This window comes from Caretta caretta, chromosome 6 (genome assembly GCF_965140235.1).
Source record: "Caretta caretta isolate rCarCar2 chromosome 6, rCarCar1.hap1, whole genome shotgun sequence".
Lineage (NCBI taxonomy): Eukaryota > Metazoa > Chordata > Testudines > Cheloniidae > Caretta > Caretta caretta.
Genome location: NC_134211.1, coordinates 68821730 through 68844189, shown reverse-complemented (window position 1 = coordinate 68844189; position 22460 = coordinate 68821730). Strand labels below are relative to the sequence as shown.

The 22460-nt window shown below is 42.9% G+C and overlaps 1 protein-coding gene across 1 annotated transcript in view; it reads right to left on the bottom strand.

The window, feature by feature from the left end:
- The window catches only part of SPTBN5 (spectrin beta, non-erythrocytic 5), a 145598-nt gene that overhangs the window by 51424 nt on the left and 71714 nt on the right, over positions 1–22460 (bottom strand). Inside the window, exons 34-38 of the mRNA XM_048855659.2 lie at positions 17502–17606; positions 16524–16709; positions 3164–3319; positions 2312–2503; positions 910–1005 (exon numbers count right to left, since the gene is read on the bottom strand). Of these exons, the coding sequence (XP_048711616.2) occupies positions 910–1005; positions 2312–2503; positions 3164–3319; positions 16524–16709; positions 17502–17606 (735 nt within the window). The remainder of the gene's footprint in view (positions 1–909; positions 1006–2311; positions 2504–3163; positions 3320–16523; positions 16710–17501; positions 17607–22460) is intronic.

The window sequence follows — 22460 nt, the reverse complement described above, 5'->3', positions numbered from 1 at the left end:
AAAGGAAAACCCAGAATTTCTCTCCAGGTCCCAGGCATCTCAGGGCTCTCCTTCTATGCATAGTATGAGCTTCTCCTTCTGCCATTAGGGGACAGAAAGGGAAGATGTGAGATGCTCTGACAGAGGTTGGCAGCAATATGGGGAAGGACATAGGGACTGTGGGCAGATAATACTACAGGAAACTCCCACAGACAGACCTAATATTTCCCCCTCCAGATCTTAATTAGGTTTCCCAGGCTAGCACATCAGCAATGCAATGCAGGTATTCTTTCTTGAATGTACACTGAAACCTATTTGCCTGTGCCGAAATTAGCGCACCAATTGGGGTGCGAGAAAGCCGGCTGCAGTTTCTCACCATGGACGATAGTTCAGAGATCTCAGCAAAGAAAGCTGAACCAGGCAGCTAGTGTGTTGTTGCTCCACAGCAGACCTCTTTTTGGAGGTTCGGTTCATGAAGGTCTGGAATGTGTTACAGGTTCCAAACCAACCCAAGCTGAACCTCACCTGAAACCACCAAGATGCCTGATCTGAGGTGAAACACACAGAGTTTTGCATAGTTTCTATCCAAAAGTGTAACCCATTTGAAGCTCACTCCAAATCTAGCCCAGGATCACTCAAAAGAGTTTCAGGTTTGCAATGCAATCCGAAGTTTCAGATTTCACTGTGATCATTTGTAAAGCTCTGTTAAGATGTCATCAGGCATTTGATGTAGTGATGCAAGGAAAGAGGATAATAGCTATTCTAACAGCTTGTGAACTGGCAAATCCCTCTACACTTCTTTCTGCTCTTCCTTCCCCTAAGGAAAATGAAATAGCTTCAAGTGGCTGTGATGCGCTTCTGTGCTGAAAAGCTGGCTTTTGGTTTAAGCCATACCAGGCATAGGGGACTAGGCATGGAAATTTCTCTCACCCCTGATGCTGCTCCTCGGAACTCGTTCAGCTTTTTCATGAGCTGCAGGCAGTGTTCGTAGTCATTCCCCATATCACCAATATTAATCATCACTTCCTGGGGAAAGGGAAAACGGTTAGGTGGATATTCAACTAACCACGGGAATTGCTTCAGGCCCGGAATGCAAGCAGCCAGCATTTCCTATGGCTTTTCCTTTTCCTGATAAACCAAAAGTGATTTCACTCATCCCACAACCATACGCTCCAGGAACACAATATCCGTTGTGATGGAAATTTTGTACATGAGGGCCCAATAATGTTTTAAGTGGAAGTTTTCTGTGTCCCTGAATATCATATCCCACTTTTTGCTGCTCACCCATGCGCCTTGACTACTGAATGTCCTGGCACACTGCATAATATGCCGTTACTTGCAGAAACTGATACAAGGAATAGAGATTGGATTCCCCAGATCTAAAAGATGGCTTTTGTTACTGAGATCAAGTAGCGGAGTGCTTAGTTTGAAACCCGAATACAATTCTCTATTTATTTTTCTCCCCCTAAAGTGGATTTTAGGGTTCATAAAAGTGAAGTACTTCCATAAGTAAGAAAGTGCTAGAGCATGGGGCAGCGGGGGATGGTGTTTTCTCTCATACCACTCTCTAAGTGCATTTTAAATCATGACCTGCAAACCCTGGACCTTTCCTGTAGTCCTGCCCCCCAGCTCTGAAAATGCATTTCATTCCATTTCTAGAAACTCCCTTTCTACTGGCCTTAGGGGCTTCTATTGAGCAGAGACTGACCAATGATGTTAAATTTTGTATAGTTTTGTGATGTAGACAGATGTTCAGAGACTATGGTGAGGTCACCCCCTAACTCATTTGCACTTGTGCCTTAATCCATTGCACCACTTAGTATGAACTTCCCATCCTTAACAGCATGTGCCCTATTAGTGAAATATGACTACTGACCTCCAGATCAAGGCCCTACATATTTCTCATTGGACATTCTTATAAGAAAAATGTCTCAGATTTAATACACAATCTAGTGAATTTAGGATTTCAGGTGCTTAGGGTAGTCTCTATTCTTTTTTCATATCTTTGTTTCAGAGGAGATGTAAAAGCAGAGCCCTGAACCCTTTGGTCTCTATAGATCCCATGACACTTTGTGAATGAATAGGAATGTCCTAGGCAAATACTGGTGTCCTAGGCAAATTCCAACTCTGGCATGGAAACATATCAGAACGTTTTAACAGTTGCTGTGATATTCCCTATATACAATCTGTAAAGCCCTTAAAGTCCCCCAGGACAAAAGACACAATGTAAATGTCCTGAAAGCTGATATCATCATCAAATGTTCATTACTAAAAAACATATATATAGCACCATGGGCTTGCTTGCCCCAGTTAAAGAATAGAGTCCATGTACCTTCTCCCTGATCCAGGCCTCCACTTGGTCCACTTTCTGCAGAAACTCCAGGAAGTCCCGAATGTCCTCCAGCATCTTTCCATGAGCAGCAACAGCCCACTTCAGCTTCTCCCAGTGCTCCTGGATCATACGGGTCCTACGACAGATCTCCCCTGATTTTGGGTGGCTTTGTGACACCAGGGCTTCCCCTTTCTTCATGTCAGAAAGAGAGAATTAGAAAGGAAGTTTACCACTAACAGAAGGGTTACATGATCTTTCTAGGCGGACCTCCTTCTCCTCACCCCCAACAAAACTCCACTACAAGAGCCCTCAAACTGTGAATACTCAGCCATTATTTTCAATAATTGGTAGGAGAGTCTGCACTATTCTGACGCAGTCAAGAACATTAGGCTTGAACATTCCATGGGCAAGGTGAAATTCAGAGGTTGGAAGCACAAGGGAGGGTATTTCAGATAAACATCTTCCAGATGATGATTCACTCACTCTCAGGAAGATGATTCAGACATGGTATGACATTTTCTTTCCAAGATCAGGAAGATTCAGTACTAGCAGGGGAAGTCAGTGGCTCCTTCCCATGTAAGGAATACGGAAACAGAGAAGTCCCCTGGAAACCACACATGGACAATTAATGGGATTCCCACACCTTGCATTAGTGACATTCCAGTCACCCCTATGAAATACCACCAGGATTCTTGCCACACAGAAAGGGATGGTCTCTGGTTCAGATGGAAGGAGATGGAGAACTGACACTATGCTGGGGAATATTTAATACTCACTTTGAGCTCCTTCCCCCTCTTCTTCTGCAGAATGAACCTGCAATAGCAGCAGATAGTAGCAGAGTGTCGGAGCTACCTTGTTAACAGCTGTGATGATCTCCTCATTAGCCAGAATCTCAGCCTCAAAGACCTGATGTTTCTGCAGCAGCTTCATTTTATCCTTCAGGTTGCTGTGGTCTCGGATGGAAGGGTCCTCCAGCTTTTGCATGCGCTCATTAATCCAGTCCTCTGCCTGCAACCAAGGGGAGCAGCAGAATTAACATGACACCCAGAAGCTGTCTCTCCTCTCCCAATCTCAGAGCCTCCTCCCAAGGCACAATGTGGTTCTGTGAAATGGCACGTGCCTGGAGGAGGCAGATTTCCAATAACTGGTAATAACAAAAGTGACTTTCTGATTTCGGAACTGTCCAGCTGAAAGGGAGTGAAAATAATTCTATCAAATGATAAGGGGAAAATATTGACAATAGCTTGGATACTATTGTTATTGTATCTCAAGTTATAAGTGAGTTTAGATGCAAATCTATGGTGACTCTTGCTCATTCACACAGATCTAACATGTTGGTCATGTTTGAGGCCAGAGAGGAATTTTATCCCAAGATTACTGCCAAGGATTTTTTCCCCTCTCCTGGATTACTGGGCAATGATCTTTCAACAAAATTGAGAGAGCATGCCACACAGAACCTATTTCCTGGTATTGTGGGGTGTGCATTTGTTCTTTTCCATCTGCTTCTCTACCTCCATCAAAGAGCTGATCTCCTAGAAATCCTTGCTTCCCTTTATGAGCCTCTGAATGAATACATTTTAGTTGTGTATGGTGGGGTACATTTTCAGCATGGTAAATGGTGATTTAGCTTGATTACTTCATGTAACACAATGGCAGGATTCCCCTCTTGTCCATTCTGTTAGCAAGTGTTGGAACATGTGGGGACCTGCAGGATAATTACTGTTAACTCACTGGGGCCCTTGCAGCTAATTAGAGTCCACCCTGAATATAAGGGAGGTAGGAAGAGTGCTCTGGAAAAGGGAGCTAGGTGTGGGATGGGTAGTCCCTCAAGGAAGTAAAATCAGGAGCAGATAGGTCTAGGAAGAAGGCAACCTGGGAGTTGATAAACTGTCTGCTCAGGCTGAGGCTGGGGGTTCATGTAATATTATTTTGGAATAATCTTTATTGTCAATACTCCAGACAGCAGGGGGATAGTCACATATTTTGGTTCGTTCTTTGTTTGGAGCTGGATGAGGACTACGTTAGCTTCCACCGCATTAATGACAGCTAGCTGTTCTGGTGATTAGCGCATGGGGCTGAGAGCTAGGAATAGAACCCAGGAGTCCTCCTATCTCTGCCACTGACCTGCTTTGTTACCTTGGTGCAGTCACTTAACAGCTCTGTGCCTCAGTTTCCCCATCTGTAAAATGGGGATATTTACCTATTCCAAACAGGTGTTATGAAGTTTAATGAATTAATATGAACCAGTTAGAAATCTTCAAGTCAAAGGCACTATAGAAGTGCCAAGTATTATTAATATTAATGGCACCTGTGCTACTAAGTCCTTTAACAGTACTTAGGAGTGTTACCTCAGCATGTTTTAAACACATGAAAGAGGATTTTTTTTCCAGTTCTACCAGTTAAGTGTGAAAGATACCCTACGTTCTCCAACATGCAGGCATGGTGTGCACACCCTTAGTTATTTTCTGAGCCCTCCCCCTCTTTATTTTGGGCAGGTGTTGAGAGTCTGTTCATCAGTATACATTTCACATTTAACTGTGAATCTCTTCACAGTCACTGTTTTCTGTTATAATTGGATGTAAGAGTCACCAAATGAGTAACTGTACCAGTTTATTTCTGTAACCTGGGTCCTTCTCATCTCATCCCCCTTGTGTGTGTGACATCCTCAACTACTGGTCAAGTCTGTCATCTAGATTGCAAGGGGAAGGTCCTGTTTTCTGTGAAGTGCTTGCTGCACACTTGTGGCTGCTAGAAATTAAACAAGTAATAAACAAGATCAGCAGCTCTTTCTGAAGAGCTAATTATGGTCATGTCTCTCTTAAAATCTGTCTCCTTCAGGGATTTAAATGCAGCCTGTTAGAATAAAACAGGCAATAGGATCTACTTCAGTTTTTCACAAGTAACAAAAAAGTATGCCAAGTTTCAGTTCGTAGCACTGAAAGAAATGTCTTCTTTCCATCATGCCTTTGAGAACTGGAAACTTGACACATATCATGACCGATCCTGTATTCCTCAAGCCACTGACATACAGTAAAATTTTGGCTCCACAAGGACAGCAAATTGAGATCATTTTTGTGTGCCTCAAAACACATCGTCAGTTGCCTTTGGGGGACTGCACTGACTGTATATGGGACTCAGAAGCTGGGTGTTTTTCCTTGTTAATTACCAGTTTGAATCCATCTTTCAGCCACTGAAATTCTGTACACAGAAACAGCCCTCATCTGTTTTTTCCTTCCACAAGCTGTTTTTTTCCCTCCCATAAGCACATGTAGGGATTCAAAAAATAAACTTGGTATCAAGGTTGTCAAGGGCAGCAAACTGTCATCTGTGACTTTCATTACTAATGCACTCCCTGCTCACAAGCTAAGGCCTTCTCCCATTACGCAGACACACATTAACACTCAAAAAGAAAAGGAGTACTTGTGGCACCTTAGAGACTAACCAATTTATTTGAGCATGAGCTTTCGTGAGCTACAGCTCACTTCATCAGATGTATACCGTGGAAACTGCAGCAGACTTTATATACACACAGAGAATATGAAACAATACCTCCTCCCACCCCACTGTCCTGCTGGTAATAGCTTATCTAAAGTGATCAACAGGTGGGCCATTTCCCTGTTGATCACTTTAGATAAGCTATTACCAGCAGGACAGTGGGGTGGGAGGAGGTATTGTTTCATATTCTCTGTGTGTATATAAAGTCTGCTGCAGTTTCCACGGTATACATCTGATGAAGTGAGCTGTAGCTCACGAAAGCTCATGCTCAAATAAATTGGTTAGTCTCTAAGGTGCCACAAGTACTCCTTTCCTTTTTGCGAATACAGACTAACACGGCTGTTCCTCTGAAACCTGTCATTAACACTCAAAGGACTCTTAACTGTCTCTCTTCTTTTTAAAAGGAGAGTCTTATCTGAACAGTGAGACTGGGCAGCCAATAGATCTTTTATGGTAACTCACCATAGGGTCTCTTTCACGCTTTCTAATATTAAACCCAGGGCATGGTGACACTATCTTTAACAGGTTTCAGAGTAGCAGCCATGTTAGTCTGTATTCGCAAAAAGAAAAGGAGTACTTGTGGCACCTTAGAGACTAACCAATTTATTTGAGCATAAGCTTTCGTGAGCTACAGCTCACTTCATCGGATGCATCATTGAAGCTTATGCTCAAATAAATTGGTTAGTCTCTAAGGTGCCACAAGTACTCCTTATCTTTAACAGGGTCACTGCCACACTCTACTGGCAGACCAGATACAATTTTGTTAAAATCCCATTTAACAACCATTTCTGTAGCTTTTCTCCTATCATTCTATCAAGTGACTTAGACAGTCCCCAGGCTTCAGCAGAAAGGAGCAGTCAGCAGGATCTAGATAATGAGGAGGACATTCAGGGTACATAGCAAAGCTGACCTATTTTCCCAGGATCTCTCCAGGAAGTGGGTTTTGACAGGGATGATGAGTGAAATCCTGGCTTCATCGAGGTGAGTGGCAAAACTCCCATTAGGACCTGGGTTTCACCCAGTGTAGGGAGATGGGAACAGTCTGATTTCTGGTGGGCGCTGGTTGGTTTTTTAAATTCTATACAGCCTCTATTTAGAAACATTTATTTTTGAACGTATTTGTGCTCAGAACTCAGGGTGAGCACACTTGGCAAAATACATTATTAAGCACAGTACTTAGCATTTATATAGTGCTGCATGAATTCCAGGCACTGTATAAATATTAATGAATTAATCCTCCCAACGCCTCTGTGAGGTAGATGGATAAGCATGTTATTCCCTTTACAGATGGAGAAAGAGAGAGAAAAGTGAAGTGACTCTGCCAAGGCCACATGATGAGTGAATTGGCAGAGCCAGGATCAAAAGTCAGGACCTCCTGACTTTCAGCCTTGTGATCATTCCCTCAGAGTAAAGTAAATACATTCCTAACCAGCAGCTTCCTTTTTTTCTCAGATGATTAAGGATGTGATGCACAGTTTGTGACAGTACGAAAGCATACTGGAGACCCCACAACCACTGGATGCTCAAATAGCTACGGTAGCAAAAAATACCCACCACCAACTGCAGCAGAAGACTGTGCCCCATTTTGTGATCCAAATGCGGGTTCTCCAGACTTCAGGATTGCAATTCCTGTCTAGAAATGAAGTCACGTACCCTGAAAACGCTCAGGCTGCTGCATTTTGCACCAGCTGATCTTAAACAGACCGTATGACTCCAATACTCTGCCTTCTGTACCATCTTCCCAATAAACAGAGAATCCAGTTCTCTCTCCTGATATTCAAAGCTCTCCATGTGATTAGCCTGAGCTATCTGAGAGTTTGCTTCTCCCCCGTGGCTATAACTGCTACCTTCCACTGGAACAATGATTCTATTAACCAACAGGGATAGCTTTTGACTGCAGGAGATAGGATTTTCACAGGAACTGGACCTAGACTATGGAACTTACTCTCACAAGAAACAAGAATAATTGCTGTTGGCACACAATGAATAACCACTGTGTTGGCACACAAGGCCAGATCCTGCTCTAAGATATACATGTGTGTCAGTCAGGGGAGCAGGGAGAGCTTCTTTCCCCAGGACAAGAGCGGAGAAGGATTATAATTTAATACTCAGGGGGCACTGAGGGGTAGACATATTCCTAAACCAGCTGGTGGACTGCATCCACAACTAGCATTGCCAACCCCCCATCCAGGCAGCAGGTTTGTGGCCATCTGCCTCATTAACCTGGGATACCCTATGCCTTTTGAAAATAGCAGCAGTGTGCAATTCGCCATTCATTCCCTCAGCCCAGCCCATGGACTCCTACTCTGCCAGGAGTATTTGTGGGGCAGAGGATGCATCAAGCCAGAATTCCAGCTACCATGCTCACTACTGACCAGGTCAGGATTTGGCTCGTTACTTACTGACAAATACAAGGATAGCATTTGGCTATTTAATAGGGTCTTGCTAGAATACATTTTAAAAAGAGGATAGGCTTTGAAAAAGTTTTTTCTGACCGTGAATTCAAACACTGCCAAGGAAGAGGGACCTGCTGAGATACTGAACTGCTTAGTGTTAGGGGGGAGGGATGCCCGCACAGGCTGTTTGTACAAATGGAATCTTAAGTACTGTTTTAAAAAACTCCTGTCTGTAATATAAAGAATAAAGTGCAGGGTGTGGGCAGCAGCTATCCAGCTGGCGTTTGCTTTTGGTAACAGTCTGGGCTTGAAATATGTCAGCTTAGCGCAGGGCAGTGTTTGGGGTGACTGAACCTCCCCGCTTTTTCTTTCCACTGCCGAGGAGTGTTTCAAGGGAGGCCACAACAGGTGCATCTGCAAACCCAATAACAGTGTGTGCAAATGCCCCCGTCAGCTCCCGTGTGTGTGATGTTTGTGCCAGCATGACGGATGCTGGCACATTTTTCAGGCACGCACATTGGGCTGCCCTTTGGAAATGTGACCTGGGATGTCTTCCCAACCGTGATGTCAGCAGCAGCAGCAACTCTATTACAAGGCTAAGTCCAGAACAGGAGAAACAAATAGAATTGGAATCGTTTTACAGAGATGGTCCTAAAGCAGCTAAAGAGCTGCTCTAACTTATGACACTGGCATAAAGTTCCCAAGTGACCTTACACCAGTGGAGGATAAGCATAGCTCTGCTTGGCTTCACCATGCTCTCTCCCTCCCCACATCCGTCCCATCTAGGAATGCCCGTTTCTTCCTTCTATGCCAGAGAGAAGGGAGCAAGGGGCATAGAAGGCAATTATTTCACCTTTGCCATTTTTACCCTAGTGAAGAGTTCCCCTGTGTTCAAAGTGGCTGTAAATGGATAAGAGAATCCAACCTTAGAAACCATGTCATAATCATGGTGCAATAACAACCACCTTTATTAAAAGAATTTCCTCTTCAGATGTTTAGAAACACAGGTGTTGCTATAGCTGGCTAGACCTTTGATCAAGCTAGTCTCTTGCAGTGGCCAGTGCCTGATGTTTCAGAGGGATGTAATTCCCCCCTCCTGCCATAAATCATTCTTACTGTAATGATAGTAGGAATTTTGAAGTAGGAACCAAAGTTACCCATAGTGTTGTACGGGGAATCATTGTACGTAGTGAGCCTTCTCAGCAGAAGCACATTGCACTTGGAGCCAGGCAGGCAAGCCAGCAGCACCTATCTGTACAGATCTCAGCAACAAATAAAGTGTTTACTGTACTTAAAAAGTCTTTTCTTATATTATAATAGCAAGTTGGCAGCAGCTATTACATTGGTGTCAGAAAACACTAGAAGTAAGAAAAGAGTAGAAGAAAACTGAAAAGAAACGGACCAACTAAAGCCTCCAGGAAAGTTAGCGTTTGAAGAAAATGGAGAAAGTGGAAGGAAGGATTAGAGCTGGACATCATTGCAAGTGGCATGGACAAAAACAATGAACGGTTGCAAACAGCATTATTTCCTTCTGCAGCAGGTGAAGAAAACAGAGGTGTATTTAATACTTTTCAATGTAATGATGTAGCAGATAAAGAAACAAAAACCAGATCATACAGAATATGTTTAAGGCATACTGTGCACCGCAAAGAAATATGTATGGGAGTCACAGTTTTTTCACCAGAAATCGGATGATGGGAAAGTATAGAGCAATATGTAACTGATTTAAAACTGGCAGTACAATTGTAGAGAACTGTGAGGGTTACTCATTAAAGACTGCATCATGTGTGAGGTTGCATCAGTTCAAGCTAGGTTGTTGTGGGACAGTAATTTAATCCTTGAATGTGCTGTGGACATATGACATGCAGATGAAATGACTGCAAAACAACTGAAAGGCCTAGATGAACTGGAGAAACACCTTTAGTAAGCACCCAGACATGCAGTCATGAACTGGAGTGGTGTCCTGCAACTAATAAAAACCTGCAATCAAGAGAAGTGAAAAGAGCAATCAGAGAGGCAACTAAAGGTTGTTATAAATGCAGCCATAGTCATGCCATAAGGTAGCCTCCTACACATAAGCAAGAATGAGGAAGATTTGGCAAATGCAATCATACTGCGAAAAAGTGCAACTCTGGAAGGCAAAAGTACCAGGGCCAGGGCCGGCTCTAGGCACCAGCAAAACAAGCAGGTGCTTGGGGCGGCACATTTCTAGGGGCGGCATTCCGGCGCCGGCCATGCTGCCCCTAGAAATGTGCCCCCGCCGCCCCAGCTCACCTCTGCTCCGCCTCCGCCTGCTCCCCTGAGCGCGCCACCGCCGCTCCGCTTCTCCCCCCTCCCTCCCAGGCTTGCCGCGCGCCGAACAGCTGTTTCGCTCAGCAAGTTTGGGAGGGAGCAGCGGAGCGGTGGCACACTTGTGGGAGGTGGTGGTGGTGGAGCAGAGGCGAGCTTGGGTGGGGAGTGGTTCCTCTACCCCCCCACCTCCTCTCCACCCGCTCCCCTGAACGTGCTCCCCTTGCCTGAGAGGGAGGCGGGAGAAGCGGAGCAGCGGCATGTTCAGGGGAGCAGGCGGAGCAGAGGTGAGCTAGGGCGGGAGGTTCCGGGGGAGGAGCCGCAGGAAGCAATGGGGGGGGTGGAGAAATGTGGCACACCCGGGGGAGGAGGCGGGGCCGGGGATTTGGGGAAGGGGTTGGGAAAGGGCGGAGTTTGGGTGGAGCCGGGAGCAGGGGGGGAACGAAAAAAAGCGGGGGTGGCCAAAAATTTTTTTGCTTGGGGCAGCAAAAATCCTAGAGCTGGCCCTGACCAGGGCAAAGAGCTGTTTAACCTCACAGAAGCAGGTGAGCACTCGTAAGATCTATTCCTCTGTGTGCTAAGTACTGAGCCTCCAAAGGATGAGTGGAATGTGGATTTGCTCATTATTGATCACAAAACTATGAGTTTTAAAATCAATATTGAGGCACAGGCCAAAGTGATGTCTGTAAAGTGATACAACATTTTAATGGCTGAACTCCTTGCTCAACTCAAGTATTCAGCTGATAACCTACTTGGGGGAAAACTGCAGGTATGTGGTGAATGCAACTTGGACTGTGAGTATCGGCATAAGAAAACATTGGTGGAATTTCAAGTGGTAAGATCTGACTCAAGTGGTGTGGATTGCACCCTCAGCAAGTTTGCAGATGACACTAAACTGGGAGGAGAGGTAGATACACTGGAGGGTAGGGATAGGATACAGAGGGACCTAGACAAATTAGAGGATTGGGCCAAAAGAAATCTGATGAGGTTCAACAAGGACAAGTGCAGAGTCCTGCGCTTAGGACGGAAGAATCCCATGCACCGCTACAGACTAGGGACCGAATGGCTCGGCAGAAGTTCTGCCGAAAAGGACCTAGGGGTTACAGTGGACGAGAAGCTGGATATGAGTCAACAGTGTGCCCTTGTTGCCAAGAAGGCCAATGGCATTTTGGGATGTATATGTAGGGGCATTGCCAGCTGTCATAAATATAAAGGGAAGGGTAAACCCCTTTAAAATCCCTCCTGGCCAGAGTTAAAATCCTCTCATCTGTAAAGGGTTAAGAAGCTAAAGGTAACCTCGCTGGCACCTGACCAAAATGACCAATGAGGAGACAAGATACTTTCAAAAGCTGGGAGGAGGGAGAAAAACAAAGGGTCTGTGTCTGTCGGTATGCTGCTTTTGCCGGGGATAGAACAGGAATGGAGTTTTAGAACCTTTAGTAAGTAATCTAGCTAGGTATGTGTTAGATTATGATTTCTTTAAATGGCTGAGAAAAGAACTGTGCTGAATAGAATGACTATTCCTGTCTGTGTGTCTTTTTTGTAACTTAAGGTTTTGCCTAGAGGGATTCTCTATGTTTTGAATCTAATTACCCTGTAAGGTATCTACCATCCTGATTTTACAGAGGTGATTCCTTTACTTCTATTTACTTCTATTTCTATTAAAAGTCTTCTTGTAAGAAAACTGAATGCTTTTTCATTGTTCTCAGATCCAAGGGTTTGGGTCTGTGGTCACCTATGCAAATTGGTGAGGATTTTTACCAAACCTTTCCCAGGAAGTGGGGTGCAAGGGTTGGGAGGATTTTTTGGGGAAAGACGTGTCCAAACTACGTTTCCCAGTAAACCCAGTTAGAGTTTGGTGGTGGCAGTGGATATTCCCAGGGCAAAGGATAAAATTAATTTGTACCTTGGGGAAGTTTTAACCTAAGCTGGTAAAAGTAAGCTTAGGAGGTTTTCATGCAGGTCCCCACATCTGTACCCTAGAGTTCAGAGTGGGGGAGGAACCTTGACACCAGCAGATCGAGGGATGTGATCGTTCCCCTCTATTAGACATTGGTGAGGCCTCATCTGGAGTACTGTGTCCAGTTTTGGGCCCCACACTACAAGAAGGATGTGGAAAAATTGGAAAGAGTCCAGCGGAGGGCAACAAAAATGATTAGGGGACTGGAACACATGACTTACGAGGAGAGGCTGAGGGAGCTGGGATTGTTTAGTCTGCGGAAGAGAAGAATGAGGGGGGATTTGATAGCTGCTTTCAACTACCTGAAAGGGGTTTCCAAAGAGGATGGATCTAGACTGTTCTCATTGGGAGCTGATGACAGAACAAGGAGTAATGGTCTCAAGTTGCAGTGGGGGAGGTTTAGGTTGGATATTAGGAAAAACTTTTTCACTAGGAGGGTGGTGAAGCACTGGAATGCGTTACCTAGGGAGGTGGTGGAATCTCCTTCCTTACATATTTTTAAGATCAGGCTTGACAAAGCCCTGGCTGGGATGATTTAGTTGGGGATTGGCCCTGCTTTGAGCAGGGGGTTGGACTAGATGACCTCCTGAGGTCCCTTCCAACCCTGATAGTCTATGATTCTATGACTCCAAAGCTATATTGGGCTTACAGGCAGTGACAAGTTTAAACTTAGTGCAGAGAGTCAATATGATAAAGGAAGAAACAGAAGGTGAATGGAATATATTTAAAGAATACCAGGATTTATTTGAAGGTGAGCGTGCTTGCCAGGTAAGCACACCATAAAGATGAACACGCAAGTACCACCTGCAGTTCACCACCTTGCAAACTTCCAGTGGTATTAAGGGACAAAATAGAAAAAGAATTGCTCTGCATGGAACAGTTGCAAGTAATAACAAAAGTGCAAGAACTTACAAAATGTCAATTCCATACTAACTGTCGACAAATCAGGTTGAGATAAAAGAAAAGTATGCTTGGATGCAAGAGATATGAATAAAGTGACACAAAGGGAACATTTTCAATTACCTAAAGTAGAACTCACTAGCAAGTTAGCAGAAGCTACAGTTTTCACTGTCTTAGATGCCAGTAGTGGATTTTGGCAAATACAGCCGATTGACAAAATTCTAGACTGTTCACTCAACACACCATTAGGCAGGTACATGTTCACCAGAATTCCTTTTAGCATCTGTTCAGCTTCTGAAGTATTCCAAAGAATGCTCCACAGACATTTGAAAGTCTGGAAGATGTTGAATGTTATATAGATGACATACTGGTCTGGGGAAATACCAGACAAGAACATGATGAAAGGCTCAAGAGAGTTCTAGACAGGTATCGTGAAAGGCATCTGTGACTGACTGAACAAGAGCAAACACAAATGGGCTCTGACAGAGAAAATATTTGGGAGCTTTCCTTGAAAACAGAAGGTTATTTACATTGGGAAATTTATCCTGCACATGTCAACAGTAGCAATTCCTTTAAGACAACTATTGGGAAAAGATGTCAAGTTCACCCATATGCCAATGCATGAGGTGGCATAGGAGCATTTGAAAGAATTGTTTACAAGGGCATCTGTGCTAAAGTACTTTCATGTCAAAGACCAGTTGCTGTGCCAGAGGATGCGAGTTCTTCCGGATTAAGGGCTATTGCTGCAAAAGGTGGCTCCTGTTGCTTATTGTTTCTAAAGCTCTGACAACTACCCAACAGAATTATGCCCAAATAGAAAAAGAAATGCTGGCAATATTATCTGGCTTCACTTGATTTCGTCAGTTTATCTATGGGAAAAAAGCAGCAATGGAAACAGACCACACAGCTCCTTTGGCCATTTTCAGAGAACCTTTGCGCAGTGCTCTACCAAAGATTCAAAGACGGTTGCTAACACTCCAGAAATATCAACTGAAAGTTGGGTACAGGCCAGGGAAAGTCTTAGGAATTGCTGATGCTTTATCCAGAGTGTCCAAATTGCATGGTGAAGGAGTCAGTTCAGAGGAAGCTGATATTGCAATACATCTCACGATGTCTTACTTGCATATTTCAGAACAGAAGTTGAAGGAATTTCAGACAGCTACTGCAAATGATGTCCTGCAAACCTTAAAACAAACAAGTACTTGTGGCACCTTAGAGACTAACCAATTTATCTGAGCATGAGCTTTCGTGAAATACAGCTCACTTCATCAGATGCATACCGTGGAAACTGCAGCAGACATTATATACACACAGAGACCATGAAACAATACCTCCTCCCACCCCACTGTCCTGCTGGTAATAGCTTATCTAAAGTGATCATCAAGTTGGGCCATTTCCAGCACAAATCCAGGTTTTCTCACCCTCCGCGCCCGCCCCCCCACAAACTCACTCTCCTGCTGGTAATAGCCCATCCAAAGTGACGACTCTAAGTCTCTAGTCTCTAAGGTGCCACAAGTACTCCTTTTCTTTTTGCGAATACAGACTAACACAGCTGTTACTCTGAAACCTTAAAACAAACAATTTCCCAAGGATGACCAGACCAGAGAATGGAAGTACAAGAGGACAGTTGTGCTTATTGGTCATAGAGAGAGGAACTAAGTATGCAAGATGGACTTGTCTTCAGAAGTAACAGAATCATAGTACTGGAATATCTCAGAAAGGAGATCTCATCTTGTATTCATAAGAGTCATATGGGAGCAGAGCTACATAAAAAGAGAGCTTTGGATGCTGTCTACTGGCCAGACGTCAAATTGAGGACATGGTATAGTCCATTGAAACACATGTTAAACCTTCAGAAACAAAGATCTAAAGGAACTAGTGTTACCACATGAAGTCCCAACAGACCATGGCAGAAACTTGGCATGAACCTGTTTAAATGTCAAGGTACAGATTATCTTACTCTGGTTGATTATTATTCAAAATACTTAGAAGTCTGCTTGTTTCAGGACACCACAAGGGTGTCTATATCAGACACTGCAAGTCTATAATTGCAAGGTATAACATACCTTGATGAGCTCATTAGTGACAATGGAGCACAATTTGGCTCTAGAGACTTTAAAACTTTTGAAAAGCAATAGGACTTTATTCACAAAACATCATGTCTGTTATTCCTACAATTGAATGGAATAGCTGAGAGAGCAGTTCAAACTGTGAATCAGATTTTAAAAAAATCTGTTTTGTGTAACACACATCCCTATTATATTGGATAGGGTTATTAGAATACCCCTATAGGAAATTGAAGATCACCTGCTCAACTCGACATGAAAAGATGTTTTAAAACCAGATTGCCAACTTCATCAAAGTTGTTGAAACCCTACCTGATGCAAAGAGATATACAAACTAGCTTAAAATTGAGACAAGCAAAGCAGAAATATTTCTTTGACAAATGTACAAAGCTGCTATCACAAGAAAATGGAGATACTGTTTGTATTCGCCAAAAAAGAGCATGGAAACAGGCAAAGGCGATTGACCAACACATTGCTCCCAGATCTTGTCTTACTGAGACAGAGGAAAGTGATGTCTATAGAAGATACAGAAAGGATTTGACGAACACTAAAAGAACTGTGCAAGTGGGGAATAAAAATAGGGGACAAACAGAAACTGTGTCAACATTCAACTCAAATACAAGCAACACCAGCTCAGTCTGCTGAAGCTACTGAGACTCAAGTGGTCAGTTCGAATAGAAAGAAGTGGGACACTGATAATCCTGCCACTACCTCAAGGCAGAGTGATAAGAAAACCTATTCGATACATTGGATACAGAGGCTAATTGTTCTAGACTCTTAAGGATTCAGATTATGGATGCTAAATTAAGTAGACAGTTAAATAAAAAAACTGAAATGTAGTTAAATTGTATGCCTTTTTTAAAAGGGTGGAAATGTAATGATAGTAGGAATTTTATGGATAATTTTGGTTCTTACTCTAGTATTGTATGGAGGGAATCATTATGCAGTTAGCCTTATCGGCAGACGCACATTGCTTGCGCTTGGAGCCCTGCCGACAGCCTATCTGGACAATTCTTAGCAATGAGTTAAGTGTTTATGGTTACATAAAGTCTTGAGTATCTTTCCTTATGTTATAATGGCAAGTTGGCAATAGCTATTACACCTACCTCTACGAAGTTCTGGTAGAAGAGCATGAGAAGGAGTGTGGTTTGCAGTTTCTCCCGTCTACTCTGAGACAGATCTTTGATCCAATTCCTCCTCTCAAGTACAGAGTTCAGTTTGTGCTGGATCTTTATCCCCTCCAACCCACCATCCTTCTGCAGCCTCTTTGCCTGTTCCTGAAGAGATGTCACCTTTTAAGGGAACAAAACTGAAATCACAGCTGTGTCTCTTAACACGTGGAAGAATATGACAGAAACAATTTCCTTTCTCTGTCGCCTTCTTACCATACCTAAAAAGATGGCCCCTTCTGGAAGAACTGAGAAAGGCAGGAAAAAGCTAAAATAACATTGTAATACATCTGTGGCCACCTAGGATTTCCCATTTGCCACTATGCCGCCCGCACATCATGGCCACTTTGACCTACACAGCAGCTATATGGGTGAAAGGAGAATCTCCATTAGTTGACAGCAGCTTAGGAACTATTATACACAGCTGAGCAGTTCTGCTTCTATCCCATAGAGGACGGGGGAAAACACACACACACACACACAACATTTCATTACTAGTTTTGCAGACACACACACAGTATATATTTACATAATCCTTGCCCCATGGTGTTCTGTGCTAACTAATCTATATTCTTGCTCTAAAATTTTGTTTTTGAGGAAGGAATAGGAACAGTTGCTATTAGCAGCACATAGTAAAGAACTCATTCTAGATTTCCTCTGGTAAGTCTCAGTATTCCAATCTTTGGGCAATTTTCTTACAGGTAATAAGACACTACAGCCAGGATAAAACCATGGACTGTTTATTGCTTTCCTTCCACTTCTCAGCCTTCTTATTTCACTAGACTTCATTAAGACTTTCCTGCCTTCCCAGTATTCTCTATTTGGCTTAAGCATATCAGCCCAACCAACAAGTCTATGCTTTGCTCATAAGACAAGACTTCTCCTCTGTACTTGATACAGTATTCTTCATTTTACCTTTTCATCCTGAGAGGTCAGAATCTTCTCAAAAGCCTCGTGTTTCCTGATCAGCCGCTCCACCTCATCTACCGAGTTTCCCAGGTCACTGGTTTTCAAATAAATCTACCAACAAAAGTTGAATTAGTTTCTAGCCAACTTTGCTGTAAGTGAAAATTGGATGAATCTGATGCATTTTAGCATGAGACATTAACACCAGCACTGGCAATGTGCTCCAGAAAGGACCAGGCATTAAACAATTAATGGAGGAAGGAGAGACATTGCAGAGGAAAAACGTACCAGGATAAAAGGGTAGAGCTGCACATTTCTGGGCAAAGTGGAGGTGTGTTGAGAGAAAGGTTTGAGGAAGCTTGTATATCACTTGCATAATTCAAGCTAGTACTATCATTCACTGCTCGAGAGAGTGTTGGAAGAGCCGAGGATGCGGACGATACACTAGTAGAGCTAACTGAAGAATAGGGAAGTGTGAGTGTGGAGGATGGTTGCACAGCACCTGCCTGCAATGTGTTTGGCTCCAGCCAATGTTTTGTGCTTCAGAGAGACCCTAGACAGGAATAGCAGGGACAGCTTTTGGAGAACCGAGCTCTGCATTAGTCACTTCAGAAATTATTTGTATGTTTGCTGAATATGCCACATGCATCCCCAGAGTGCTGAGCTGTATTTCACGTTATCCTGGTTTTAGGGAAATCAATTGCACAAATAGGTGTCTCCCATACCTTCTGTAACTAAGGCATTTTTTTCCCCAAATGCAAAACAAACACACTGAATCAATTCCCCTTGAGGGGGAAAAAACCCCGCTTCTGCAGGAAGCTTGTAACTTGCTGCATTTCCTTGGAATGAATTGCTCTTCAGTTCATTCTCCTTTTTACTGTGTGAAAAAGGCAGGACAAAAACTTTAATGGAGTAGATGGCTATGGTAAGGCTTGGTCAAGGATTAGTGTCAGGCTTGGTACTCAGTGGGGTAGCCACTGGACAAACATATGGCTGCACAGTTAGTTTCTAGTTTTGCATAAGGGAAGAGAAGTCTGAGACCAAGGTATAATTTAAAGGAATTAAGAGGAGGGAAAAAATAAAACACAATCAGAGAAACAACAGGAAGATCAATGCTCCTGGAAGAAGCCCCACCAGGAATATTGGCAAATTGGTATCGCACAATATATATGTGCATGGGAGAAATGATATTGTCCAGAAAGAGTTCTTACAATTTGCAAAAGATTCCAATTCAGTCACATCTCAATGTGTAATATATACCAGGGCAAAGATATTCTTACACAGCTAAACTGGAAAACCAATGGTGAAACCACTTGTCTGGCCAGAAATATCAATCAATCTTCCTGTCCCACCCAGTAGCTTCTAGAGGAGAGGCTTACCTGACATACTTTACATACAGTGTCAGCCAGACCTCATGCTGAGGCTGGAAGCTCTGGATACAGTTGGATCAACTGACTGAAATCAAGTCCTGGACTCACCTTCCAATTCATTTTTTGGAAGTGAACTTGAGATAAATATTTTGCATACACAGACAAGTGTACAGGGAAGTATTTAGCCCAATCTAGATTTATCAGCTGGGCTGCATTAATCCACTTGTGAGTATGAGAAGACAGGTTAAAAAATATCCCCACAACTAAATTTTAGTGGAGGGGGACCACCATAGACCAAGCCTAGGCTCTTAAGAAGTCTGCCTCAAAAAGTGTTGGGTTGGATAAAGGGATGGATCATCATCAAAGCCTATTTCATATTAAAACTAATCACACTTTAAAGCAAACATTATTGTCCCTCATACCCCGGCTCCTCTAACTAACCTACAGTTCAGGGGTGCAGAATAAAGGTGCTAAGACTTTTGTTTGTTTTAATGTTCTTCTTTGGTTGGGCCTTGCGGAGAAAAACTTCACCCATTGCACTTTTGATAGGTCTCCTGTACAGACAAATAGCCACCCTACTCCTTGTACAACTGACACCCCATAGTTACCACCAGACTTAGTTACCTTGGAAAAAATACCTTCAGCCTAAATCTATTAGTCCTGGACTCTGAGCAATTCCTCATCCCACTACAGTCCCCTTTTCTTCCATCTGAAACTGCATTTCTTGCATACTGTGTCTCCGCTGCAGAAGCTGCTTTAAAGGCATATCACATCCTTTGCCATGTTTTATGGCTTAGCTACAATCTCAGGAAGGAAAAATCCACCTGAGAAATGGAAACGTGTCACATTAGACATAGTTGTCAGAGTCTGTACTGCTTTCCACAGGTGCACTTCCAGGCCTGTCTATATGATTATTTTCCAGTGGCATCTGTATCAGATTCTAGGGCACATGGAGGAGTGGGCAGCCATCCACCTCCCCACTACTGCATCTGTGGTGGGCAAAGGAGGAGAGAGTTGAAAAGGGAGAGTTGGGTCATCATCAACTACCCCCTACTAAAGCCACTGGTGACATCTGACAGAATGAGGGTGGGGACAGTGAGCTGTTGCTACTGGAGAGTTTTGTGACTTGCTCCTACTTCCATGGTGGTTTCTAGGGATGCGGAATATAGAGCACTGAAAACCTGAGGCAAGCCCCATTGCACACAACGGAAGAAGTCCCAGTGACTTCACTGGGCCTTGAACGAAGCTATCACAGAGCAGTGCATCTAACTCTGTGCTGATACAAAGAGAGTCAGCACAGAAGCCTCCAGTATTGTAGGAGTGGTACCATTAGTGATGATGTGGCTGAAAGAAAGCAACACCAATAGCGCAAAGCACCCTGCTGAAGGAGTTTGTGTGAGGTGAGAAACTGTCCTTTCCTCATTTAAACTGAACACTAGATGAGACTTTAAGAATGAGGAAAACTGCAGCACTTTGCCATTAAAGCATTTGTTGTAACAATCTGAAAGCAGAATGGAAACTGGCTCTCAGACTCTGACATAGGCCCTTTGCCAGTTAAGTCTTTCTTTTTTCTTTTCTTTCTTTCTTTTTTTTTCTTTCGGGGGGGGGGGGGGCAATAGGGAGCTGCCTGTGAGAGGTCCCCAAACTCCTATTTTTAATGAGAAATGTTAATTTAAAATACAATGAACTGTATTGTTTTCCCCAGGTAACTAGCCAGGGCCCCACATTGCATACAAGGGGCATAAGCTTTCTTTCAAGTTTGTTTAAGTGTTTTTGTTCTGAATCACTTCTGCCAAATTCTTAGAGACCAAAAAAAGCCACAGATTAAAACATTCGCTATAAAACAGCCTCCCTTTTCAAATGAAAATTTGCAAAGACTCCTAAAAAGCCACAGAGTAGACCTCGCCCTTCTGAGATTTAAAATGGAAATTTAACAAACAGCCAAGTTGTTAAAAATGCAGAGTGCTGAAACAAACTGAGATTTTCATTCGGTTTCAAATGGAGTTTCACTATCCCTGAGTTCATTGTAAATGGATGTAACTATATTGTCATTATGACAGTGAAGTCCACACCATAGGTCAGTAGAGTGCTAAACTCAGAGTTATATTGGTCCATAATGTCAAAATAAATTCCTATTTTAAACTAAAAGGCACAACATACGCTCTCACCTGGCAGACCAGATCAGCTATTTGAGAAAACCCAAAGGAAACATTCTGGTTATTAGCATAACTATGCTCTCTGGGCACTACAACCTTAATTTCACCAGCTCATCACACAGACCTGTCGGTGGTGGTTGCAGCTCAGAGAAAAGTTTGTCTTTCAAGAAATATTATTTTTTCCCAGAACAAGAATTATTGTAACTCAGCACTTGACTGAATCTTTCAACCACTCACTTCCTGAGCTGCTTCTCTTCACAGTCTGACCAGCTCCAAGTATTCTACCCAGCACATCACACATCTTGGAACCGATGCAATTGTTCCACACATGGAACTCCAGTTGGAGGCTCTGGGAGTTCTAAGTGTGGCCAATGGCAGGAATAGGCCAGTCGCTAACAGTTTTAGGCTCCTGAAAAACCTTAAAGCTGATAGGGAAGTTCTCTGCTAGTGTAGTGGGGAGCAACTTGGTCTAAAGTCTGATGAAAAAGTACACTAAAACCAAAAATTTAAAGGAGAAAAACAAGATTACATTTTTCTTAGCAGAAATAAATAAAGCACTTAATACAATTTATATTTCAGAATTATTTGTTTACTATGCTGTACTGAGTAGAAGGTACAATTACAGTATGATACCTCTTTATTTTAAGTTGAAGAAGACACAAAATGTTTGTAAAAATATATACATATGTCTCACATACTAAAGTCACTCTGCTTGTGGCCTCATGTCTCACAATGCACTTGAGGTGTGTTTATATTACATACATTTATGGGTGCTCTTCCCCATCCTTCCATTTGTATGTTATTTCTTACATATATGAATATAAATACATGACATGGCCCTTGACTGAAATACACATGGGAAGCGCACAGAACTCAGTCAATATTCAGTTTCTAGTATTGCTATAATGAAAAAAACCTACCCCATAAGCGATAGGTTTAAAAACAGAATCCTAATACTTTTACAATATCAACATTAAAATGTTTACTTATGATACCTTTTGCTTGAAAACTTATACTAAATTCCCCTTCAACTCCCCCAGGCTTCATTAGTAGAGACACTGTGAAGATGTCCAGATTTTAGAGAGACAAAATTCCCTTCTTTCCTCCAAGAGAGGGTGGTCTCTCCCTCTCTCGCGCACGTGCTCTCATAAAAGTAGTTTCTTTCTATGCACTTAAACATATTAATTTTACAAACCAAGGGGTACTTATTAAAAGTTAAAGCGAAAGGAATTATCCATTTAGAAATAAAGCACAACTTGACAACTTAGCAAATAAAAAATTGTGATACAGGAAAATCTAAGAGAATAGACTGACGGTATCTACAGGTTCCCACAGTGACTGGTAAAGAAAAAAAACAATTCTTGGCCAAAGGGTTTGATCCTGAAAGGGGCTGAGCATTTAAATACATGCATACATTTAAGCACACAAGTAACTCCATTGAC